This window comes from Cibotium barometz, chromosome 11 (assembly GCF_041138505.1).
Source record: "Cibotium barometz isolate CiBa-2024 chromosome 11, ASM4113850v1, whole genome shotgun sequence".
In the NCBI taxonomy this organism is placed as follows: domain Eukaryota; kingdom Viridiplantae; phylum Streptophyta; class Polypodiopsida; order Cyatheales; family Cibotiaceae; genus Cibotium; species Cibotium barometz.
In genome coordinates this window covers 50,325,482-50,352,477 of record NC_141056.1, presented here as the reverse complement: position 1 = coordinate 50,352,477, position 26,996 = coordinate 50,325,482, and the positions used below count along the sequence as shown (strand labels likewise).

Genomic DNA, 26,996 nt, shown 5'->3' with positions numbered 1-26,996 from the left:
ATAAGCTTTATAGACACGTACATAATAGATTTCATGCTAAGATGATAGGGGTTAAACCTTAGATCTTTTAAGGTCATAACATCTATAACATGTGGATAGGGGTGGTGACGCTTGCCTTCTTAATAAACAATGTTTGAATATTAACTTAAATTTTTTTATTGGATGGTCGTAGGTATACTCACTTGCCTTTGTTTTAAAGGTCTATGGTGGTTCCCTGGTCTATCAACATGGACACCTTATCCTTCTTCTACTTTTTCTAAGTTGTTAAAAGGCGTGTTTGATTAGCCTTTATAGTCAGTTGTGATTGATTTGGTGATTGCATGTTTTTGCATGCCGCGCGTGCGCCCATGCACACACTCTCGTACATGTATAACTTTGTCTATTCATGGGGTTGTCAAGTTTTCACATTATGCGCGTGCACACACTCTCGTACATGCACACTCTCGTACATTTATAGCTTTGGTACTATAGTTATGAAAAAATCTATATGTTAACATTAATCCTAACACTAATATTATAATATACATCACAATTTGGTAAAGATATTAGGTTTAATGTTGAATTTAAAAAAACAAAGGAATGATCCCTTGTTTCTTAGCTAGCCTAATGCTAACACACCTACAAGGATCAATATTAATAGTCCTTAGGCCCATCACTATAATTACAATTCAACACACTTTAAGTCTCTCTTTTTGTCCTTCCCTCTCCACTTTACTTGGGGTTCAACACACTCCACATCTCTCTTCTCCTTCCCTTTCAAACTTACAACCAACAAGAATCCTCTCTTGTGCACCCCCCTCTTGTAGCCAACAAGAGGGGTAATTTATTGAGAGTTTAATAAGACCATAACCTATTAAAAACACTGTTTTAGTAACTTTTATAATTGTAAAAGCTAATAAATCACATGCACATTTAAATTTGATATATAATTATGAATCAAAGGTTCATCCAAACCTCTAGTAGTGTTAAACTATCGTAAAAGTTCATAAGTAAATTGTAATTGTAATATAACAATCGCTAAAAAGGATAACTCATTCGCTAAAAAGGATAACTCATTCATGAATGGAAACAAAGTCTGCATTCACAAATGTGATTCTACATTCATAAGCGCAATTCTACACGCACAAAAGTGAAGCAATTCTACACGCACAAATGTGAAGCAATTCCACATTCATAAGCACAAGCACACACATAAACTGTACCAAAACGCAAGTGCAAACAATCTTGCATTCAGAAAAGTGATCCTACACTTAATTCTAAGTTTATAGACGGGAACCAAAATCGCATTCATGAGCATAACTAAATTCATAAAAGTGATCCTACACTCATGCAAGAGAGTGAATATCCATTCACGAACCAGTGCTAGAGAAAAACTTTTTCCCAACCGGTGAGAAAAGACAATTTGGAGTCAATTGGTTTCCCCTATTCAAAATGTCATTATTTACCAGCTTTTATGACTAAAACCCTATAAATTTTATCGGCTTTTGTAAAGACAAGAGTAAATTCAATCGTTTTTTTTTTGAATTTCAACCTATGCAAAATACACTAAAGGATTGTTTTTTTCTAGCACTGTCACGAACAAAGGGATGAAAAATCTAAGGTAAAAATAAAAAAGGGATGTAACAAACTAGACTCGTACTGTTTTCAAACACAGACCTTTAGACACGTATGCATTAATTAACATAAATGTATTGATTTTAATCACATTTTTAATTACATTATACACTCATTAAAAACATGTATCTATAAAAAATTGTAATGTCTATGTGCCAATGGACTACTAAAGTTCCTTAAGGTAGAGATCTTTTAATTTATGCACCAATTAAAAGGTGTACTCATTCTAGGTTGCGTAATCATTTTCTTCAAGAACATGCACTGATTAAAAGGTGTACTCATTCTAGGTTACGTACTCATTTTCTTTAAGTACATGTACCATTCCATGAATTGGTATGCCACGTACCAATTCTTCCCAAGTACCCTTCAATCAATCCATACCCATACACGTGGCAAGTTATTATTTGCAATCACTACTAGTTCAAAGGTAAAAGAAAGGTTGACAAGTTGCATTAACAATTCATAATCTGTACCCATATATGGGGCAAATTGTTATTGCAATCACCGCTAGTCAAAGGTACCCAAATGTGTGGCAAGTTGTTATTTGCGATCACCGCTAGTCAAAGGTAAAAGAAAGTTGACTTAATGCAACTCATTTGGGATGAGCAACAAATGGTATCCAACAACCAAGGCTATGGTCCATGGGCACTAGTGGATGTCACTAATGGATCACTTTCATGAATAAAGCAATAATTGAATGAGAAGATGGGCACTAGCTATGGTTAAAGTTACCAGGTTGGTGATGGTGGTATAACTACGGTTGAATGAGGAGATGGGCATTGGCTACAATTAAAGGAAGTAGGTTGGTGATGGTGGTATAGCTAATGCAAGAATGTCACAAAGCACGAAGCACTAAAATGGAAAAGGTTTTGGACAAGTTCATAAATTTAGAAAGATAATTCAATCACCAAAGTCTCAATTAAGTAATGGGTGGGCACTGCACACTGCATTAGTAGCAATAATCAATAAAGTTAAAGACGTCGAATTAAGGTCATTTGGAAGGTCACATTGGCAAAATGTGACTTCTAACACCCAAACGGGTGACTCAAGAATGTTTGGCGGGAACCCACTTATTACTATGTGGAATTCCACTGTAATTGTCAAATTGTGGTAATATCCACTTGTGAGATGGAACTAGGGTATGTCCTAAGATGTGACTAGGCCATGTTAAATTGAGGTATTAATTGCTTAGCCATAAAAGGAATGAGGTCAAAGATTGTAAATTGAAGGACTAGGCGCACTATACTACACAGTACACTCATCTTCACCTTTGTATAGTTGTTAAAATCTCTACATTCTAATGGACTTTGGATGAGTAATGAGTCTTCCTTAAAGCTCTTGTTTATTCATTAGAGTCAACATCATTTGATTAAAATTGATATGATGACATGACCTTTTTTTTTCAAGGCTTTGCCTTTCTCTATGTGCTATCTCCTCATTGCATGTAGGAGGGGGGATCTCTCTCTCTCTCTCTCTCTCTCTCTCTCGCTCTCTCTGGCTCATGGCCAGGGGTGGAGGTATGTTGCAAGCTGCAGATGATGTTGAAGATAGGACGCTCACACTAAGGAAGAAGGCATGAATTGTGTTGCACAATCATGGAGAAGGAGGTTCGGTCTCTATTTAAAAAGGGGGGGGGGTTCTATGCACTCTTCCTCTCTAAAGTCGCCACACATCTCTCTCTCTCTTGTATGTGCATAGCTAAAATAGCTGCAACAATAGCAAAACTAGTGATGGAGCTTGGGCAAAGAGGGCAATAATGATGATTGTTGAGGGCATCACACACACACAGTCTCTCTCTCTCTCTCTCTCGCGCGCGCGTATGTGCATAGGTAGAGGAAGAAGGATGGAGCTTGGGCAAAGAGGGAAACAACGATGATTGTTGAGGGCATCTCATACACACACACTCTCTCTCTCTTACGTGCATAAGCAGAGGAAAAAGGATCAGAGGGCAACAACGATGATTGCACGATAGTTATGAACTGAGGGGTGCACTCAAGAGTCCAAGTGTGTAAAGCCATCTCTCATAACTTTAGTTTAGATTGCATGCCCACACCTTAGGGCCCTGATCTGACGGCACAGCATGGCACCGCGCCGAGCGGCGACCACGGAGGTGTAGAACTTTGAGTGTAGATATATTATATAAGACCCTAAGGCCCGTTACACATACCCCACCGCCCTCGGCGTGGGAGATTGCCTGCCCATTATTATGGGCGGTGGATACCCCCACCACATCAGCATGGGCAGGCAATGGGCCTAAGATACAAAAATTGGTACGCTGTTTTGAGAATTTTAATAAAGCGAGTCAGCAGCCAAAGAGATTTTGCTACGTGTGAAGAGAAAGACATGACCGCCTATGTGAAGTCTTCATCTCTGTCACTCAGAAAACAACAAAAAAAAGCATCTTACAGTATAGTACTGTCTGTGTTTTCCGTCATCGCCAGAGCGGCCTCGAACTTCACCAGCACAATCCAACGAACCTGCTGATCAAAGAAGGAAAGCCAGGGCGCTATAGGGAGGGTTTCTGAGTACAGAATCGTATGTGCTTTCCGCCATATCCAACACAGTCCTGGAGCGTCAAATACATGCCGAAAGAAGGAAAAAGCTTGGGTGCCATAGCTAGGGTTTCTTCTTCGTCAGATCGCTCGCCATTTTCGTCCGTTCCAAGCTTCCGTTTTAGCAAAGTCTTTTACATTTTCATTCCGTCCGACTGTGGCCGCCGTATGTTTTTCTGCCGTTGAAAGATCCGGCGATTTCCTCCGACAGCGCGCCATGAGCAACCCTCCTTGCGAGCTCAAAGCGGAGAAAGCCATCGCAGGGTTGTCAGGAGAGCAGACTTGCTGCCATGCGCTCCCGCAGGTCCGATTACACGGCGCTGAGCAGCCAGGAAAAGGACACGCCCTCGTCGGAAACGTACGTTGAGGTTCCGGCAGAGAGCAAGCCGGCGTTAGAGAGGGTTTCATCGTCGGGAAATCTCAAAGGCTCCTACATTTGTGACAGAAGTTCTCGCCTGGAGAGAATTCCGTCGGCAAATTCTAGGGTTTCCAGCATAGTCAAAGGGCTTGAACTGGACAGAAACCATCCCTTGGTCTCGGAAAGTATCTTTGGTGCTCAGTATTGCAAGGCACGCAACAGCCATTTTGAGTGGAGCTCCTGTGTTGCTGCAGACAGGTTTGCATTTTCTATTGCTGGCGAAAGAACCCTAGCAGGGCCAGGGCTAGGGCTATCAGATCGCCTTCCAGTGTTTGCAGCAGGCAAGTACCACGATAAACAAAAAAAATTAATTCGCTTCATACAGTGAGAATGGTGCCATTCTGACAGCTTCCGTGTGTGTGTTGCAGGAGAGTATATAAAAAACCAGTCTTTTGACCATAATATCCGGGTCAGGGATGGCAGCATGCCAGCTTCTTGCTCCCTCCTGCAGCGGCAGTCTAGTGGCAGCAGCTTCACAGACAGTCTTTTGTCCAGTGATGTCCCTTTGTCAAGTCTCTCACCGACAGTTTCGATCAGCGCAAGTGACTCAGCTCTCTTTGGAACATACTCCGAGGGTCAAGAGGGAGGCAAAGGGATCAGGCAATCAAGTAGCTCTTCCCAACAAAGCTGGGCTCAGCTAACTGAGCAAAGCTACAATCTGCAGCTGACACTTGCACTTCGTCTTGTAGCAGAGGCAGAGATCACAGAAGAGCATATCCTGCTGCCATGTTATAACACAGAAAAACAGTCAAGTTTGTTGTCTGCAGAAAGTAGTTCAGTGCAGGCAACATCCCTACGCTTCTGGGTAAGCACAAGAAGAAATAAAATCATTCTTCACGTATGCATTGAACAGTATGGCTGATGGTGTAGGCCCTAGGGTGCATACAGCTCATACTTTTTAATGCACACTTACTAGCAATGTGATTGGTGAACAGTAAGGCTGATGGTGTAGGCCCTGGGGTGCATACAGCTCATACTTTTTAATGCACACTTCCTAGCAATGTGATTGATATTGTAGGATGGATGTAGCTCGTTTGCATTTTACACATGTATGAGAACTTAGGCGGATGGTTTTGGATGTTTACAACTCTTACATACTATATATAGTGTTAGTATGCTTGATTGTGCTTGATGGTTCTAGCTTCTTATGTACCGACTCTATGCATGCGGATAGTGCGAAAACGTGGGCTGCGGATCTATATAATCCCTTGTATTTCTTGTAAGACTCGTGGTCTCAAGATCTTTTTTGCAAGCCACTGTAGTTGGTAATTGTTTCTTCAGACTGGCATCTTTTGACTTGTTTCATGGCAAACCTGGCTATAGGTCAATGGTAGTCTTGGTTATGCTGACCGAATACGTGATGGCTTTTATCACATTTGGGGGATGAATCCCTACGTGTGGGCACTTTGCAGTCATCCTGATGAAGATGGTGGTCGCTTGCCAACATTAGATCTGTTGAGGGCAGTGAACCCAGCAGATACTTCAATGGAAGTTATTATGATTGACAAGCATGGCGATGCTCATTTGTGTGACTTGGAGAATCAGGCTTTCAACTTTGCTCTTACAGCTGCAGACTCAAGGGAGCTGGCAGAACTTCTAGGAACGCTTGTTTCTGAGAGCATGGGGTGAGTTTCAGGAGCGGCTTCCTGTTTTTTTGAAGTATCTATTTTATGTAGGTACTTGGTTATGTCGTTTGACTTTTATGGGACTCCTATTATGTCTACAAGGGGTGCAGCTGCTACTGAACTGGGAGAACTCATGTCCAGATGGAAAGCAAGCAGTATGGCGCTAAAAGAGTGCCTTAATTGTGTAGCGTTTCCAATCGGCAGTGTTTCTGTGGGTGTTTGCAGACATCGGGCTATGCTTTTCAAGGTGATTACTTGTTTTGTTTTTGAACACACAAAGGCGGTTTGTAATGTGGTTTTATGGACCCATGAGTTGTGTGACTGAAGCTTGTTTTCTTTAAGAATTGCCCTCTGCGATGTGGAGAGCCAACAGTTGATAATCTTGCTCTTAAGTTTTATCTGCCCAACATTATGGTTGCCTTTACAACTATATGCTGTTCAAGTTGAAATTCTGATGCCTTCACATGCAATCAAAAAGGGTACCTCCCCAAAGTTAAACTTTATGAAATTGCAAAAAATGTCAAGCACCCAATGCCACTTCAGCTTAGTTAGGTTTTTTTGTTGAAGTGTCAATTCCCCTCTCTTAATGAGAGATACTTGCAGCCAGTTATCTTGCCTTCACATCTGCTAGGAATGGGACGGGAAAATGAAAACGGTGGGCATGTGATTTATGGAGGTTGAGCATTCAACTCTAGGTCCAACAGGCAAAGTGCTGTGGTTAAAATGCAACCAGGTCAACCCATTTATCCTAGGCTTTTCTTGAACCTTTACCAAGACATTGGGGGCAGGCCAACCTACTTCTCCAACGTGTAGAAGAACAATGGCCACAGGTTGTATTTACATGTTATTGCTTAAGTTCTTACTGTTTGTCTAGCCGATATCTCAATCTGTAGCTTGGCCCTCTCTATGTGGGTGTGCTGCCTCTGTTGGGGGCGTCGTCATCTTTTACTATTTGGGTATGCAAACATTGTGTAATTTTTTTGTTTGACGTTCATTCTTCTAGGTGTTCTTTTGCTCATCTGTTTAGAGTACTGTTCTGTAGATGTGTCTCACAATCCAATCCTTTTCAAGAGACGACCACTGGTCCAGTTCAGTAACAACTCACCTGACATTTTGTAGTAAATTCTTTTGCATTGTCAAAGAAGGGGCCATCTGATCACAATCACCAACTAGCTTTCCGAACGAGAAAAGAGGCTTTTGATCAACAGACCCTCCTTTTTAAGTCAACTATGTGTGAACTCCTGTCAAGAAGTTACAATAAGTGTGTCATATGCATTACCTCTTCCCTTCGACCCATTACCTGGCACGTGCATTGACACTAGACCAGAACACGTGCTTTGTGCTGCACGTTATTTTACCCTTTTGGAAAGAAAGGGTTGGATCATCCTAAGGGAACCCAATGACCATAAGAGCAGCGGCAGGATACGCACAGGAGCAGCCAACTTTCAGCTCAGATCTCCAACAGCATCAGCCACACTTTCGTCTTTCATGTGTGGGCATTTTTGAGGCTGCCAAGGGCTAGCAACAGCAGGTCACAGCAGCAGAGGCATATATGTCAAAATATAGCATTAGCGGAAGCATGATTTCTTCAAAACATCTTTAAGTACAAACTGAAATATACAGAGATTAGAAAGAGAGGAAAGAGAATGACTGCGGAAGATTTGATTCTCTCAACCTAGATTACTGTATGTTACTGGAATGAACAAAGATAAATATTCGCAGTGAATCTGCTGAAAGCTGAACTTCCTTGCCAATTAGAGCAAGAAGGCAACCCAAGGACTGATTTGCTTTAGTTGCTGCTGTTCAGGCTGCATCTGCTGCTTTCTCTAACTTGATCTTCTCTCTCGGCTGCTACAGAAAGGCTTGTCGAAGCTATGTAGAATACAGAGAGAGCGGTCCTATTTGTAGACAGTTTCCCCTGCAACTAACCTAAGTCGGCCGTGTAAGTCGATGAAGTCCTTCCAAATGTCCCTTCAAGAGATTGTGTGCAGTTCTCCAATTCCCTTTGGTTATTGAACAAGGGTTGAAACCTGCGTTAAATCTGCCCATATACCATTGGACAGCATATAGGTACGCTTGAACCAAAAAAAGCAGCAATAGGGTCCTCTAGGGGTACAAGGGATGTATGGAGCTTCTTCAAGCTAAAACGATGGAGAGGAGATGATCGTACAACAGGGAAACATCCCGTTTTCTCTTTCATTTAGCTTCTGGGCCCCTCCCTAGCAAAAACGATGGAGACCCTTTTGTTGAACATTAGCTGGTTGTCTGGCTTTCCTACCTACTAGTATAACATGCAACTGGTATGACTGTGAAGTAACTCACAGCAAGACCTTCTTTATACCTTTATGTTAGTGAGCATGAAGCAATCCACTTCAATCTTTATTTACAGGAGATAGAGCTGAAGAGAGAGAGAATGTACGGGCCACCAGATTGGGTCCCAATCTACCCACTTAAGGGCCCCCTCCTGCAAGGAGGAGTATTTGCTTTATTGCTTTGGAGAATTTCTTTACAATGCAGAAAACTTACTGAAGACAGTTGACTGAGGATTGCCAAATTCAAGCATGATGTAGACCAAATGTCTGCTGAACCATCAAACGGGTTGAAGACAACTGTGAAGCCACTTCGGAAAGCCTTACGCACATTGAGGGAGATGCAAGAATGAAGGCTGAATGCCGAAGAGAACTTCGGACTGCCTTGGACTGTAGCACAATGAAGTGCTTGGCTGAGATGATGTATGCCCAAGTCCAAGCACACATACTTCTGCACTGGTTTATTTGCTAAATCTTGAAGGAAGGAATGATTTAGGTAATGGGCTGTGAGGGGCTTCTTATATATGACAATTTGCTGCTTGTCTTGGCTGCTGGACGATTGCTCTTAACCATAGTCACAAGGGATGGGGGACAGGGACGGGACGGGACGGGGGACGGCCATATGTGGGGAACGGGGACGGGGGTAGGAACGGCACTTAAAAATTACTTTGTCAGTACCACCCACTCACCTATACGGGCAAAGCTTGCATGTCCATGGCTGTGCACCACCTCCATGAGGGGATGGGGTGTGATTGACCTCATCCCACCATGACACATGTCCATCCCGTCGTCCTTCTACGGGTAGTTGGAACTTGAAGAGCCACTGCCACGAGGAGGATGCCATGGATGATGGATGCCTCCTTGTCACTTGATAGCTTGAGAGAGAGAGAGAGAGAGAGAGAGAGAGAGAGAGAGGCTTGAGCCTTGAGAGTTGAGGGAGAACTTGAGTGTGAGGATGGGTGGGTGTGTGTGTGTGTGTGTGTGTGAAGCTTGAGAGAGAGTGTGTGTGAGGGAGAGTGTGTGTCTTGAGAGGCTATAGCTTGCTTGTGTGAGCTTGAAACTTGAGACCTTGGCCCTTGAGGCTTGTCGCTTGAGGGAGAGAAAAAGTGTGTGTGTGTGTGAAGCTAAAGCTTGAAGTGTGAGAGGGAGTGTGTGTCTGTGTCTTCTTATAGGGAGGGAGGCAAGAGAGAGGCCAAGGCCCAAGGCCTCATAGGCTCAAGGCCTATGGGCCAAGGCTAAAGGCCCATGAAAAGCCCCTCCCAAACGGCCAAAAAAAAAGGTCAAAAATGTGACCATTGCCCAAACAGTAACCTGTAGGCGTTCCCATGCACAACCGTCCCCTCTTGGATCCGTCCCCGGAACGCCGTCCCTTGTGAGGGACGCCCAGCTGGGTCCGTCCCCGTCCCACAGTGTTCCCGAGACGGTGTCCCTCCGTTCCAAGTGTCCGTCCCCTCCGTCCCCTGTGACTATGCTCTTAACAGTGGCCGATTGGCTGTATATTGCTCCAATAGGGCTGCCGACTGGACTTAGTTCACTTTTATGCCTCTTTTGGTGGCCCATGGTTGCCAACATGCAAGGCTCATAGGGCTAGCCTAGAGCCTTGAATGCCTTTGCTAACACAACTTCTAGATGCTTCTATATGCTTGCTATGGTAGGGTGACACATGACCTGAATGTTCTCTGTGACAGACTCTTGACACCTAAGGCTTGGAAAGACCTACGTGGCTCGTGCCTGACATGTCCCTGGACTAGGGCTCACAATGGGGGACTAGGGCTCACAATGGGGTCACGGCGTACGACAAATAATCCTAAAAAAGGTACTAATTTTTGTACAAGTATGGCACTGATGATTGTGTGAAAATGGCATTTTATCCAGCCCTAAAAAGGGGATTTTACTGGATTTATTATGTTTTATTCTTGTTTTTTGGGTCTTGCTGCTGGCCGACTGCCCCTTTACTAGGCTGACCAGAAGCCCCCTTACTAAATATAGCATACCTTCACCGTTCAGCAGTTGTACCACTCCATTAACCATATGAGGTACCACGTGATTATTGGCCGCCTGCAGCTGCTGCCGGCGCTTGCATATCATCTGCTTCATCATCATCGGCTGTCAGCTCCAGCGCATCAGCGTTTCACATCATCTCATGGGATAGCAGCCCTCTTTGCTACATAGAGCATACCATCGTTTCATATCAGTTCATGGGATAGGAGCCCTCTTTGCTACATAGAGCATACCATTGTTTTACATCAGCTCATGGGACAGCAGCCCTCTCTGCTACACTTCAGCACATCGGCGTTTTATCTTCAGTTCACTCTTTGGGATAGCAGCCCACTCTTTGCCACTGCACAACACATCAGCATTTTATCATCAGTACACATCTTCGGACGAATTGGACAGCAGCCCACTCTCTGCTACAGCACATCATCGTTTTTCTTCTACAGTTTACCTCGGGATAGTAGTCCTCTCTGCTCACCATCTCACATCATCGGGACGGCAGCCCTCTCTGCTTATCTTCACCATTGACACCACTCGGGACGGCAGCCCGCTCTACTCCTCACCACCCCTCAGGTATTGTAGCACCCTTGTCACCAGAGCTTGCACGACTCGGGATGGCAGCCCTCTATGCTCTTCGTCACCATTCAGGTCACCCTTGTAAGTTGTCACCAAAGTTTGCATCATCATGTGCATCATCATCACTTCACCTTCCGCTGCCTACTACCACCTCAGAGTGCCTCTGCATCCACCGACGCGAGCCTTCAACATTGACCACCTTTCGGAGTGCCTTTGCCTCACATCGACGAAAGTCTTTGTCACTGACCGTGCTTCAGCTCCGATATCATCTTTGCTTCTGCACTGGTCTTCTACTCAGAGTCTCCTCACATCAGAGGGCCTCTTGTACATATTTTCACTCACCATCATATATACACTCACTCACCCATTTCATGCTATGTTGTTTTGCTCTGATTTCTTGTACTTTTGGTCCTTTCGTCCTTTTGTCCTCACATGGTATCAGAGCTATCATGAACAAAGGGATTGAAGACCTCGAGAGCACACATCATGGATTGTCTACCCGCACTCTAGGAGGACCAATTTTTCTCACCAGAAGTTGATTCTCCAAGCTCTGATCTCGACCACATAGGGAATGGGACTTCTTACTTAGAGGAGAGCCCCGTGCAAGATCTTGCTTTGGGAGACGATCAACCCATCTACATCAACTCACCTTCACTACCTTTGCCATCACGATCTCCCTCTGTGACTTTATCAGACTTTACTTCCAGAGGGGGATACATTCCTTCTGCCAGTGTGTCGCTGTGGGACCCTGGCATCCTTCATTTTTTCTCCTCTCTCATGGTCCCCTTTTTGGGCTCAAAGGGCGTGTGCGAAAAATTAAAATGGTATGCTCTTATGTAGCAGAGAGGGGTGTTGTCCCATGAATTGATATGAAACGATGGTATGCTCTATGTAGCAACGAGGGCTGCTATCCCATGAGATGATGTGAAACGCTGATGTGCTGGAGCTGACAACCGATGATGATGAAGCAGATGATATGCATGCGCCAGCAGCAAACAGCAACAGCAGATAATCACGTGGTACCTTATATGGTCAATGGAGTGGTACAACTGCTGAATGGTCAAGGTATGCTATATATAGTAAGGGGGCTGCTGGTCGACCCAATAAAGGGACAGTCTGCCAGCAGCAAGATCCAAAAAACAAGAATAAAACATAATAAATCCAGTAAAATCCCCTTTTTAGGGCTGGATAAAATCAGCTCATGGGACAACCCCCCTATCTGCCACACTTCTGCACATCAGCGTTTTATCTTCAGTTCACTCTTTGGGACAGCAGCCCACTCTTTGCTACTCTGCTACTGTACAACACATTAGTGTTTTATCATCAGTACACATCTTGGGACAGCAGCCCACTCTCTGCTCATCACATCATTGTTTTTCGTCTACAGTTTACCTCGGGATAGCAGCCCTCTCTTCACCATCTCACATCATTGGGACGGCAGCCCTCTCTGCTTATCTTTACCATCGATACCACTCAGGATGGCATCCCCCTCTGCTCCTCACCACCCCTCAGGTATTGCAGCACCCTTGTCACCAAAGCTTGCACCACTCGGGACGGCAGCCCTCTCTGCTCTTCATCACCATTCAGGTACCGCAGTACCCTTGTCACCAGAGTTTGCATCATCATCACTTCACCTTCCGCTGCCCACTACCACCCCGGAGTGCCTCTACATCCACCGATGCGAGTCTTCGATATTGACCACCTCTCGGAGTGCCTTTGCCTCACATCGACGCGAGCCTTCGTCACCGACCGTGGTTCAGCTCCGATATCATCTTTGCTTCTGCACTGGTCTTCTACTCAGAGTCTCCTCACATTAGAGGGCCTCTTGTACATATTTTTACTCACCATCATATATACACTCGCTCACCCATTTCATGCTGTGTTGTTTTGCTCTGATCTCTTGTGCTTTTGGTCCTTTCGTCCTTTTGCCCTCACAATGATGAGCTAGTGTGTCACATGGCACGTTAGTGCGCATGGGTGCATGTGACAACTAGCCCATGCAAGATGGTTGGCGCCAAGTGGTGGGCCAGCCCTCTATGATGGGTGGGCTGCCCACCCACTTGGTGGATGTCGAAAATTGCATTCCTACCCCTTAATAAAATATAGGGTGCCCAAGTTCCAAATTGTCCACACTTCTCTAAAACAAAACACCCACTTTATAAGTTGTCCGGCCTCATTTAAGTACACTTTGTACCTGCTATGTAAACATTAGCAATAAAACCTTATAAATAATAAAATGGGCTTGGGAATTATACTTACCACTTGCAAAACAAAACACGTGTTAGGCCTCAAACATGGGCATGCACATGTGTTCTCAAGGCTCGCCGTGCATTCCAAGGGTTCCTAGGCATCCCCAGCCCAGTGGACAATCCAAGCATTAAATGCAAGCAATGCGAACACCAAAAAACAGGTTCGTGTGTGCATGCCATATGCCAAATAAACATGTTTAATGCATCATGCACCATTGTAATGGTTCAAGCATTAAATGCAAGCAATGCCAACACCAAAAAACAGGGTCGTGTGTGCATGCCATATGCCAAATAAACATGTTTAATGCATCATGCACCATTTCAACATTTCCCATACATCACTTGAGCATCATAAAGCACAGCTGCAAACATAACAATCTATGCATCATAAAGCACAGCTGCAAACATAACAATCTATGCATCAACTTGCATTTCGGTGAGTTTTGTATCAACAGCATAATCCATTGTTTTAAGCAAACTCTTGGCAGCTTATCTTACATCTGTAATGATTCCCAATGTGCTGTCCAAACAACCCACCATTAGCGAGTGAAACTTGCACATACATTTCCTTTGCTTGAAAGGTATCCACCAGGATCTCTGTCTAGGCTCCTTCAAGCCATCCTTGTGTAAACATCACTAGTTGATGCATTCATACTTCTTGTCATTGCATTGAATCCCACAATTCCATTGGCGGTTTGGCATATACTGTCACGATTTGTGATTAATATTATTATTATTCAATAAGTGAAGAGTTGTGCCTTCTCGAGTGGTCACCAGTCAAGGGACACACCTTCTCGAAGGGCCACACCACTTCACAAAGGACATGACTATTAGTCTAAAGACACCTATTCATGAAAGGGCATGATCCTGCATAGGGACATGAGTCTTCAATTGTAACTCTTCAACCCCTATTTAAAGAGGGCACCCGTGTGCAATTCAATCAACTCAAGTTCTTAGGCTTAATCTTGCAAGTCTTGTCTCTCTAGTTCTTAATCATGTGATTACAATAGTTAATAGAAGGATTAAGAGGTAGAGATCCTCATAGTGGTATTAGAGCAAACAAGTGTCAGCCTGTAGGATGCCCACATTAAAAAAACCCTAACCCTAATCCTAAAAATTAGAAACCCTAAATCAGCAAATTGGCCTTAGAATTAGGTATAGCAAGAGTTGTATGGAAGAGCAGGAGAGAATGCCCCATCCAATTTCCCCTAATTTTTCCAATTTTGCTTAACTTACTCATTTTCCAAAATTCTGTAAAAAAGCTAAAAAACAAAAAAGATAGTATATTGCAGAGATACTCGGGTACCTTGAAGCGTTCTGGCATCTTCACCACTCTTTGTGCGTCGGTTGGCAATGTTTGGGCCGAATCGGCACCCTCATGAAGGGTCACGACTTACGACATTTTAACATAAAAAAAACCCACATTTTTTTAAACAAAAAAAAACCCAAGGCTTATGTTATAAGGCTTAAAAGCCTTTGCTTAGCCACGGCCAGCCAACCTGATCAGCCACGGCCAGCCCGACCAACCACGGCCAATCGGGCTAGGTTAAAAAAAATAATAATTTATTTAACACAAAAAAAATGATCACCATCATGCTACGCTGCGTAAACTGCCACCTGTGTTCTTCCCTTTTTCGGGTGCGTCTCTTGCGTACATGCTTGGGCTACCAATTTCTCCTCTGCACTTGCAGCAATGGCCGAAGACATTCCCTACATTAGTTTCATTGATGAGCTTGACCTCCTGCTCCTCCTCGACAATTCTCCTACAGAGACCATCCTTTCCGATCTAGTCCCGGAGGTCCCAATCTCCTCCCCGGAGCCCCTAAGTGCTGCACCCAATTTTGAACCGGTGGATTCCCCTCCCATTCTTCACTCAGAGGCGCCTTCTCCGGCTCTACTCCCGTAACAATGCAACAAACTATGAGATACAATTTTCTTCCCCCTTTGGTGATGATGATGTTGAACCAACCGTCAATTATCATTTATCCCTAGCTTTTCCCCTTCCGGGAATTGATCTTTGGGGACGTTGGGATATATTTATCCTCGCTGAACCAAGCTATCTCGAACATTACACCCATATCCTCACCCGACAACCACATCTGTGTTCAGTTATCGACGGGTGTCGATTGGGCAGTTATCAGGTGCATTAGCTTGCGGAGCCGCCTTGTCGTTTTCGTTGCCGGCCTGCCACTCCTGATTACACACCGCAGTCGGTAGTTCCCTCTCCAGTCGCCTCACCCTCGGTGCTCGAGCCTTTACTTACTCCACGGCGTACGACAAATATCATCCTGAATGGAACTCATACTGTACAATGTTGCACTGATGATGATGAGCCAGTTTGTCACCATGCACTACAGTGTAGAGTGCATGTGACAATCCCTCTTGCTTAGCTTGGCGGCAGGTTCATGGCTTCCAAGTAGTCCGCAACTGGGGGTACTCTTGAAAGAACTCCTTGTCTAGCTATACGGCTTCGTGCGTACCTCGATCTCGGAATTTCGTATAGAACTGACGTATCCGTCGATCGGAACCATGCTTCCAACAATGAAGAAGGATCTGCTCGAGCTCGATGACTTCTGCTTCGTCTACCACGTCTGGCTGTTGTTCATCTGAAACATCAAACACGTCTGGCCCAACATATGGTTTTAGCCAAGAAACATGGAAAACATCATGCATTGTCCAACTGGTAGGCAACTTTAACTTCATGGAGACATCACTTAACTTCTTAACTATTGGGAAAGGTCCAAAACTACGGAATTGTTGGGTATTGTGCAATCTATACATGCATGTAAATGAGTCCTAATTTAGTTGTAGTGTGGGGCTCAAGTTAGGGTTTCCTAATTTTAGGAAAAGCAAGGCTTTCAAGCCTATATCTATGTAATTATTTCATTAATAGAATCAGACTCTCACGTTCTTCATCTCAACATGTCTATTAGAGAGAAGGTCTCCATCTCCAAGGTCTAACAGTGGTATCAGAGCTTGACTCAATTAGGTTTAGTTTATTAGCAAAAACACTAATCACTTTCTTAATCACCATAGCCAGTTTTTCTGTTTTGAACCCCTTGCTGTAGATTGATTCCGTGTGTGCACCTGAGGGGATGAAACCCTAATATTTTGTTATAGCCTTGTTGGTTTGCTTCCACGAATGCTACAATTTGAAGCTCAACCTCCAATTTCAACGCAGCAGCGCGAATTTCTCAGCGCTAGCTAAATCGCCTGTTTTCGGTTCAGCGCAGAAATTCTCCCTCATCGCTTCGAATTGCGCCAATTCCTCCAAGGTGTAGCAAGACTATCAAGTGAACATTAAGCATATAAAATCTTGTGCTATTTGGTGTACTGTAGTTGCCGTACGGAGCAAATTTCCTGTCGCCCCTTTTCTGCAGTTTCTGTTCCAAGTATATGGTGATACCAATTTTGCTTTATATTGATGATATTTTTGTTATTTGGGCTTAAATCATCTATGTGAGCAAGTTCTTAACATCAATCATCATATTTTATCATCATGAGTTCAAAATTCCCCGACAAATTCAACGGAACTGGGTTCCATACCTGGCAAATCAAGGTGAAGGGCTACCTCATGAAGAAAAATCTGTGGAGTATGGTCAAGCCACTTACTGAAGATGAAGCTGGTATTTCTGCTGTAGTTACAAGAGCTACAACGGCTGCACTTCAAGCAAAAGATGAGCAAGCACTTGGTATTATCATTACTGCTTTAGAAGATGATTTTATTCATTATATTCAGGGGGGACACTTACTCTTTGTTGCAGATGATGATTTGTTGTCTAGGGAACTCTCATAAATGTGTGAGTTTGTCAGACTCTTGTCATGTTGTTGTACGGGTATAGACACTGCCCATGTATGTGCATGTGGTAAGACCACCCATGTCTTTGTTTGAATCTGTTGTCCACCACCTAACTGGTTGTACGAGAGGAGTACACACACACCTTATGTAAAAAAGGGGGGGCTCCTACTCGTAGTTGTTGGGATGGTTTGTCTTGTCATGTTCACTATCAAAAGCTATGCATGTTTAGCTTGAGGGGGGATTGTTGGGTATTGTGCAATCTATACATGCATGTAAATGAGTCCTAATTTAGTTGTAGTGTGGGGCTCAAGTTAGGGTTTCCTAATTTTAGGAAAAGCAAGGCTTTCAAGCCTATATCTATGTAATTATTTAATTAAGAGAATCAGACTCTCACGTTCTTCATCTCAACATGTCTATTAGAGAGAAGGTCTCCATCTCCAAGGTCTAACAGGAATGAAAGCTTGGGACAACGTTCGTGAAAGAGTGTACAGAGTGGAAGCAAAGTGGTACTAGAATGTGCTGAACAGAGAGTGTAAGAGAGAGAGAGAGATATGGAGAGAACTATGCTGAATATACTGAAGCAAAATAGTCCCAAGCAAGAGACACAGATAGTCTCATAAGTGAGGGAGCAAAAATATGTACAAGACTGAATGAGAAAAGAGAGGCCAGCACCCACTCTTTGTAGTAAGGGAATGCTGGCCGACTGGAGCTGCAAAACAGGCCGACTGGAGCTACTGGACATGGCCGATTGGTAAATGCCAAAAAGGCTGGGAAAAATCCCAGAAAAATAGTAGAAAAAGGGGTGGCCAGCCCACAAGCAAGGGCCATGCAAAAGGGACCAAATGGGCACCATAAAAGAGCAGAATCTGGGGATGAATATGCTAACACCTTCTCTCAGCACCAGATGCTCAACAAACTCTGAGCATCCAAAGATGAGGAGCCAAGGAAGCCTGAGAAACCGGCTTGGTAAACAAATCTGCAGCATTCTCCGTGGAAGGACAATACTCCAAATGCAAATCTCTAGCAAGAACCTGTTTCACGAACATAGTGATACTGAATCTCAATGTGTTTCGCACGAGCATGAAACACAGGGTTCTTGGCGATGGCGATGCAACTCTGAAGGACATCCGAGCTTCTCCAATAATCTCCGCAACCATATCGCCTCACATGCAGCATAACAAACTACACGGTACTCCGCCTCGGTAGAAGAAAGCGCCATAGTAGGCTGCTTTTTACTGCTCCAAGAAATGGCTCCAGACCCAAGTGAGAAAACACAACCAGTGGTCGAACGCCGTGTATCTCGATCTCCAGCCCAGTCCGAGGCAGACCATCCAACAAGAGTGCGTCCTTGGCCATAAAAGATGCCAAAATCCAGAGTGCCACGCAAGTACCGAAGAACTCTGAGAGCATACCGCCAATGCTGCTGACAGGGTTTGGATGAGAAGGAACTCAAAAAACTGATTGCGAAGCATATGTCCAATCAGGAGTAGGTCAACCATACCAAACAACCGACGAGAACCCGATACTGTCCCTGATCAATCCCTAGAGAAGCATCAAGTGAAGAAAGCTTCTCACCAATATCCATAGGAGAAGATACTGGTTTGCACCCAGTCATCTGAAATCTGTCGAGAATCTCCCGAGTCTACTTCTGCTGAGAGAAGAAAATGCCCTTCGAGGTTTGCCAAATCTCAAACTCAAGAAAATAATGCAAGAGGCCAAGATCCGTCATCTCAAACTCTGTCTCCAAAGCATCCATAACAGAATGGATCCGCACAGAATAAGAACCTGTAAAGATGAGGTCATCAACATAGACCACAATGATAACAATCAACCCCCTCTCAAGGAGCATATAAAGGTTCGAATCTGCGTGAGAACGGCGCAGGCCAAGCTTCTGAACGAACTCATCAATCCGCTGGTACCAAGCCCGCGGAGCCTGCTTTAGACCATATAAAGCCTTCTTCAGCTTGTACACATGATCCTGTTTGCCCGGAACAACAAATCCTAGCGGCTGATCATTATAAACCTCCTGTGTAAGCTCTCCATTTAGGAAAGCCGACTTGACGTCCATCTGGAAAACAGGCCATCTATGATGTCCTGCAAGTGCAAGAACGGTGCAAATGGTAGTCATCCGGGCCGTCGGAGCGAAGGTCTCAGCGAAGTTGACACCAGGGCGCTGAGCATAACCCTTGGCAACCAACATCGCCTTGTGCTTGTCCAAGCTGCCATCAGCTCGGAACTTTGATTTGAAAATCCAACGCACACCAATCACCCTACGCTGCAGAGGCCGAGGCACCAAAATCCAAGTGCCATTCCGTTCGATAGCATCCAGCTCTGCTTGCATAGCATGACGCTAAGGCTCATGTGAAAGAGTCTCGTCTACAGAAGTGGGATCAGAAGGACCATTAATGATAGTAGACATAAGAGCATAATTAACAAACATGTTGCCCTGTAACTCTGGAAGAACACCGAAGAGAACTAGGCGGAGGAGCAAAAGGAAGCTCTCGTAACCCAGAATCACGAACTGTCTGATAATACCAACCAGGTACAGATCTGCTCGAACTCGCCGGAGGAGGAGCAGGGTCATCATCATCTGACTGAGTGTCCTCAGCTGGAGGTGTAACACAAACAGCGGGAGGAGGAGCTGGAGACGGAGGTGAAGGAAGCAGAAGCTCACCACTCCCCTCTGAAGATGTAGGAGTCTCGTTGAACACCACATCACGGCTCACAACAACTTTACTGGCCTGGGGATCATAAAGACGATATGCCTTGGACACAGTGCTGTATCCGAGAAAAGTCACGCGCTGAGACTTCGAGTCCAACTTGGAGCGGTGCTCCTTAGGCACATGAACATACGCCGTACACCCAAATATCCGGAAATGAACAACGGAGGGCTTCTCACCATGGAAAGCCTCATATGGAGTTCAGGAAGAGCAGCAGTAGGAGACCTATTGTGAATGTAGACTGTAGTGGAAGTCGCCTCAGCCCAGAAACGTCGAGGTAATGAAGAATGCTCAAGCATAGCATGGGCCATCTCCGTAATGGTCCTATTCTTCCTCTCGACAACTCCATTCTGTGATGGAGTATATGATGTAGTAAGCTGTCTCCGAATGCCATGTGTCTTGCAATATTGCTGAAACTCCTGGGATGTGAACTCCCCCCCTCCATCGGTCCTGAGAGCCTCGACCGAGTGACCGGTCTCTTTTTCTACCTTAGCTTTCCAATCACAGAAGTGATGAAAAGTCTCATCCTTGGTCTTCAGAAAGAAAACCCAAGTATATCTGGTAAAATCATCCACCATCACGAGCATGTACAATGCCTTACTCAAAGACGCGGTACTCAAGGACCACATAAGTTTGCATGAATGAGAGCAAGTGATGTCGAAGATCTGTGTTGCCTCCTTCGGAAAGGCGGCTCGGTGTTGCTTCCCTTGTAAACAAGAGGAACATGCAGAAGATGGAGCCTTGATGGTCGGTAATCTCTCAACCAACCCATCCTTCGAAGCTCGCTGCAGAAGCTGATAGCTCAAATGGCCAAACCGAGCATGCCAAAGAGCAGAAGAAGCACGAGAAGTAAGCAGAGCGGTCAACTTGTAGAGACCACTATCTTGGACTCCCTGAGCCAAGATGCTACCAGTCGCTTTATCACGAATGGTAATCTCATAACGAGAAAAGATCACCTCCGCACCCTTAGCTGTAAGAGCACTCACTGATAAAAGGTTAAAAGCCAGATCTGGAATATACAGAACGTTAGAGAAGTACCTCTTGTCCTCGTCAGAACGGAAGATGGGGATAGTGCCATGTCCATGCACTGGCACAGAAGAAGAATCACCCAGAGTGATCTCGCCTGATCTGGCAGTGAAGTCCTCAAACCAATCTCGATGGGGTGTCATATGAGCAGTAGCACCTCTATCAACAATCCAAGACCGTGATTGAGAAGTCACAAGAGCAAGTATACGCTGAGTACCTGCTAAGAGAAGAATGCCATCATCCTTCTTGGGTTGAGACACCGCCGTTGAGGAAGAGTTCTTTGCTGCTTCATCACGCTTCTTCTTGTGACATTGGGGTGACTTGTGACCCTTCTTGCCACAATAATGACATTCAATGTCCTTATTCTTTGAAGATTTGTTGTCTTTATCCTTGTTGGAATCCTTGGAGTTCTTGTCAGAACCCCCTTTTCCTTTCTTTTGTTGAGTCTTCCCTTTATCTCGTGCTGCCAAAGCTCCATCAGGGCCACCAGAGGTGCCAGTCCGCTCCTCAAAACGAGACTCAATCTGCATGACGGAGGGGAGAACTTTCTCCCAAGTAACTGGAACAGGACGAGGAGAAGAAACAAGAGACTGAAAGTATGCATCAAACCTCTCTGGAAGTTTGGAGAGCAGCCGAATAGCCATATCCTCTGTGGAGATGAACTTGCCACAAACAGCAAGCTTGCTCGGAGATCTTTCATCTTCGAGATGAAAGCAAATAAACGCCAAAATCCAACCCGGAGACTTAATCTCATAGAGATCTGCAAAAGCCTTCCAAACTTCATGTGCAGCACCTGCTGCACGCACATGAGAGAGAACATCATCCTGACAGTTCAACATCAGAAAGGAAAAAACGCGTCGATCATTTGACAGCCAAATATCAATCTGTGCCTGAGTCGCACCACTGGAAGCAAGGGTGGGAGGGGTGGCATTGGCTGGTGTAACAAGCCAATCCCAAAGATCCACGCCACGCAAGGCCGATTTCACCTCAACCTTCCATAACGTGTAGTTGGAACCATCCAACTTGGCAGACTCAGCAAACATATGAAGAGAAGTCGGTGCAGCCATCAGAAAAGCTTGGGCTCAATCTCAAAAAAACGCACAAACTCTGAAGAAGAAGTGTCCTCCACAGGTACCAAGAGTGCCACCAAAGCCTGCAACACCACAAGCCCCCTCTGCAAAAGGGAAAGGGCCACTGGAGAGGAAAACGCAGCATAGAAGGCTGCTGTCCTGTAGAAAACAGGCCGCCTATTGTCCAATCTCCAAGTGGGAAAAAACGCTGATCAGAAAACGCCAGATGGCTGCTGTTGGGGAAGCCAAATTTGGAGGTGAAAAGACCAGAAGTTGCTGTCCAGAAAACGCAGCAGCAAGGGCTGTGGATCTGAGAGAAAGACGCAGAGGAGAAGGTGCTGAAAACAGGGCTGAATCTGGGGCAGCAAAGAGGTTGCTAAACCGGGAGCGATGATACCATGAAAGAGTGCACAGAGCGGAAGCAAAGTGGCACTAGAATGTGCTGAACAGAGAGTGCAAGAGAGAGAGAGATATGGAGACAACTATGCTGAATATACTGAAGCAAAACAGTCCCAAGCAAGAGACACAGATAGTCCCATAAGTGAGGGAGCAAAAAAATGTACAAGACTGAATGAGAAAAGAGAGGCCAGCACCCACTATTTATAGTAAGGGAATGCTGGCCGACTGGAGCTGCAAAACAGGCCGACTAGAGCTACTGGATATGGCCGACTGGTAAATGCCAGAAAGGCTGGGAAAAATCCCAGAAAAATAGTAGAAAAAGGGGTGGCCAGCCCACAAGCAAGGGCCATGCAAAAGGGACCAAATGGGCACCATAAAAGAGCAGAATCTGGGGATGAATATGCTAACAGTTTACCCACTTGTTTCAATCTTTGTTTCATGATACGCAGATAGACCCAATCCCCTTCCTTGAAGTGGACATCACGTCTAGACTTATTCGCCTGTCTGCTATATGCTTCCTATGCTTTGGTCAAGCGGTCCTTGACTGAATCAATGATCTCGGAAAATGCTTCCGTGGTTTTATTAGCCTCTAGAGATGGAGACACCAATCTCGTCAAAAGAGAAGAGAAACGGCGACCAAAGGCTGCTTTATATGGAGTCCGTCCGACACTGGATGAATGAGTGTCGTATAAGATAGCTTGGACCAATGGAAGATAATGTTCCCATTTGGACTATTGGTCATGACAATATGACTTGAGAACATCAAAGGCCAACTGGTTGTAAATTTCTGTTTGGCCGTCTGTCTGCGGATGAAATGCACTAGATAACTTCAACTTAGTTTCGAAGTTTTCAAATAATGCCCTCCAGAAATGCGAGGTAAACTTGGAATCTCTATGTGATGTAATGGTGCTAGGCAAACCACAAATTGGGTACCAATGCTTGAGAAACAGACGAGCTACGTCCTCAGCTGTGGCCATATGCTTGCATGGGATGAGCATGCAGAATTTACTGAAGCGATCCACAATGGTAAAACACTGAGTGTTCCGGGATCCGGTGGATGTTGGTAGAGGCCCTACAAAGTCCATAGATATGTCGATGAAAGGTCCGTTTGGGAGAGGCAAAGGTTGAAGTAAACCAGCCTTCTTTGTTTGTGGAACCTTTACTTTTTGACAAATCTTGCAGGCTTGAATATGTGAATATATATCACGCCTCATTTTTGGCCAATAAAAGGACTGTTCTGATTTCTCGAGGGTACTGTTGATACCCCTATGTCCTCCAACTAAGGAGTCATGGACATCATGGAGAAGAGCTGATCGCTTTTCCCGAATGACACAGAGGCGGTTCTTGAAGAACAACCAACTGTTCTTTACTGAATAGTGGCCAGGCTCAGAATTGAGGGCCAAACTGTACTGAGTACCAAACTCAGGGGAGTCGACATATTGGTCTTTCATGCTATCTAAGTCCTTCCCCATGATTTCGAGAATGGTAGATTCCTGGACTGCCTGGATGTTGGCCTTTCGACGAAGAGCATCTACTAATGGATTATGCTTACCAGGGATGTATTCAATCATTCCTCCAAACTGTTGGAAGAGTTGACTCCACCTGGCGTGTCGGTCACTTCACTGGGCACTGGGCATGGTTTGAAGCCACTTAAGTGCTTGGTGGTTTGTTTTGACTGTGAAAACTTGTCTATAAAGAAAAGGCTTCCAATGTTTGAGCGCTGTGATCACACCCAAAAACTCTTTGTCATATAACGAATAATTCTTTTCGGCGACATCCAACTTTCTACTGTAGTATGCCACGGGTCTATTGGCCTGCTAGAGAATTGCACCTATGGCTACATTGCTTGCATCGGTAATGACCTTGAAAGGTTCATCCCAAGATGCTAACTTTAATAGAGGCGCTTCTGAGGCGGCTTTCTGCAGTGCATGGAATGCATCAAGTGCCTTGCCTGGAACTCTGACTTTTTGCTTGCGAGTCTTCACTCCCTTGAGCAAGTCTATAAGAGGTGCTGCAAGGTTGGAAAACTGGTGGACATGGGTACTGTAGGCTTGACAAAGATCTACGAATGAGTGGATTTCTTGGGCGGTCTTAGGGATGTCCCAATCTAAGATTTCCTGAACCTTCGATGGATCCAGTCTAATCCCATCGGAACCGATGATATAGCCCAAATATTGAACTTCTTTAACACCAAAGACAGACTTTTTGGCATTTATGTGGAGCTCATTATCTCGCAAAAGTTGCAAGACTTTCTCCACGTCTTTCTCATGCTGCTCCTCAGTGGCTGAGAAGACTAGTATGTCATCAAGGAATACGAAAACACACTTCCCAAAGTGGACTGCGAAAATCTTGGACATCATTTTATTGAAGGTTGCGAGTGCATTTGTAAGCCCAAAAGGCATGACTACGAACTCGCAGTGACCACGCTCTGTCCAGAAAGCTGTTTTTGAAATGTCATCTTCGAAAATGCGGACCTGATGGTAACCACTCTTGAGGTCGATCTTAGTGAAAAACTTAGCACCGTATAAACGCTCCAAAATGTACTCTGTCCTTGGCATAGTAAACTTATTCTCAATGGTGAGTTTATTTAATGCCCTGTAGTCTACACAAAAGCGTGCAGACTTGTCCTTCTTTTGGACAAATAGGATGGTTGCAGCAAATGGTGAGGAAGAAGGCCGAATGAATCCGGCTCGGAGGAGCTTAGATAACTGTTTTGCTAACTCGCCCTCTAAAGTCTTGGAAAGACGATAGGGAAACCTGCTAGGAGGATCTGATCGAGGGACCAAATCAATATGATGGTCCTCGGGGCGAGAGGGTGGGAGACTGGGCGGGAGATTGTCCCTGTAACACGCGGAAGCTCTGGGTAGTCTTCTTTCAGCCCTAAACACTCTTGGAAACCTTCTGATGCAAAAAACGCACCATCTGATGCAAAAACGCAGGTAGAGAGAGAGTAGAGAGAGAGAGTGAGAAGTGCTGGAAATTCAGTATATACTATGGTACAAAAAGGGTACATATCTTGCAGCCCTTGGCTGCCTTCATAAAAAGGTGGTTAACCCTAAAATCTGTCCCCTATGGGACCTCTAAGGATCCAAACCCCTAGTGGGATTGAATGCCTACAATGAGGAGCACCCTTTGCCTTTTATACCTCCTTTTGAACTTCTTGGACTGTTGGTAAACTGGCCGACTGCTGGTCGGCCAGTCATACATGAATTAAATGCCTCTTAATTCAGCCGACTGGTTATCTTGCCTTGTCATCATGCGCCTTCAGCCACCTTGCTTCCTGGTACAGCCGACAGCTCTTGTACTCAGCCGACTGCCCCCTGGTGCTTCTCCAAGTCCAACCTGGCCACTTCTGTATCTTGTGCTCCACACTCTGACTCTATCTGGTTCATACTATTTATTTGTTTGCCCCCTCTGGATCTAGCCCTGAGATTGTCCATGGCATCTATGATGCACATGACAGTCCCTAAGCATAATGTCTTGATGTTTGGACAGGAGGTCTGCTAACCGAGGGACTGAGGATGAGATGGATGCTACCGATGAGGTAGAGGCTGTTTAAGCACGAACATAAAGTAGTGCTTCTTCTGCTCCCTTGCGGATAGCTCGTCAGGGCCTGGAGATGCGAAATCAATGGGATACCAAGAATGCTTCTATCCCCGCGAATCATGACAGGCTCAGAAAAACCTTTACAGATAGTAAAAGTGTCCTGCCCCCAATCGGGAATAGGCTCATATTGACGGAACCACTGAATTCCTAAGATCATGTCACACCCCAACAGAGACGAGACAATGAAATCTCGTTGGAACGAGGCCTTCTGAACATCAAAGGCAAACTGCTGTGCCTTCTGAGAAATGTGGGTGCGGAGACCAGGTGTAAACCCGTCCACATCCAGATGATATGGGACTAATGTGTAGCTCATTTTGTTAGTCAACTGGGGAGAGATGGCGTCCTCAAAACTGCTCGAAAAGGACTACAAACTGTCGGCCCTGGGCAGAGCCATAAGCTTGGATGAGGCTTTTCTGTGCAGCATCGCTCTCACCCTCTTGCTTAGCATCAAATACCACGGATGGCATAGGATGCATAGAAGGTAAAAGTTGAACCGCATTGGTGGTAGTAGGCGGGGCTGGAGGAGCTAGGGAGGCTGTGGCAAGTGTGGCAGAAGGGGCTTTAGCGGCTTGTTCCGCTTGCCATTTGTAGCAATCCTTCTTACCATGTCCTATGATATGACAGAAAAAACATTTGTTTTCTAATTGATACTTCTTTTGCTCCTCTGGAGGAAGATAACCTCCAGTAATGCCTGCTTTAGCCTTTTCATCGGGGGTTTTCTTAGGCTTAGATTCTTTATCTTTCTTACCCCTTGAACTGGATCTATTACTGCCGTCTTCTTACCATCTTTAGAAGATGCATTACCTTTCCCTGGCTGTGCAGCTGGGGTTTGGTACTGAACTGGGATGACTGCTTGGACTTGCCACCGTTCATCTTCATTTCTTCATTCTGAGCGAGAGTCAAAGCCCGGTCATATGTATTGGGTTCAAAGTTGTGAACTGTGAACTGAATGTTAGGATCCAATCCACGAATGAATTGCTCCATCTTTGACCTGCGCAGATAGTCCTAACTGCTGTGCTAAAGTAATAACCTTGCCGA

The 26,996-nt window shown here is 45.0% G+C and overlaps 1 protein-coding gene across 4 annotated transcripts in view; it reads left to right on the top strand.

Moving 5' to 3' along the window:
• Positions 1–3,896: 3,896 nt before the first annotated feature.
• The window catches only part of LOC147634291 (serine/threonine-protein kinase CTR1-like), a 131,533-nt gene continuing 108,433 nt past the window's right edge, over positions 3,897–26,996 (top strand). For all 4 annotated transcript variants that reach the window (XM_086805426.1, XM_086805424.1, XM_086805425.1 and 1 more), the window contains exons 1-4: positions 3,897–4,865; positions 4,953–5,389; positions 5,908–6,209; positions 6,312–6,456. In XM_086805426.1, coding sequence (XP_086661552.1) covers positions 4,457–4,865; positions 4,953–5,389; positions 5,908–6,209; positions 6,312–6,456 — 1,293 coding nt within the window. In that variant the 5' untranslated portion in view covers positions 3,897–4,456. The remainder of the gene's footprint in view (positions 4,866–4,952; positions 5,390–5,907; positions 6,210–6,311; positions 6,457–26,996) is intronic.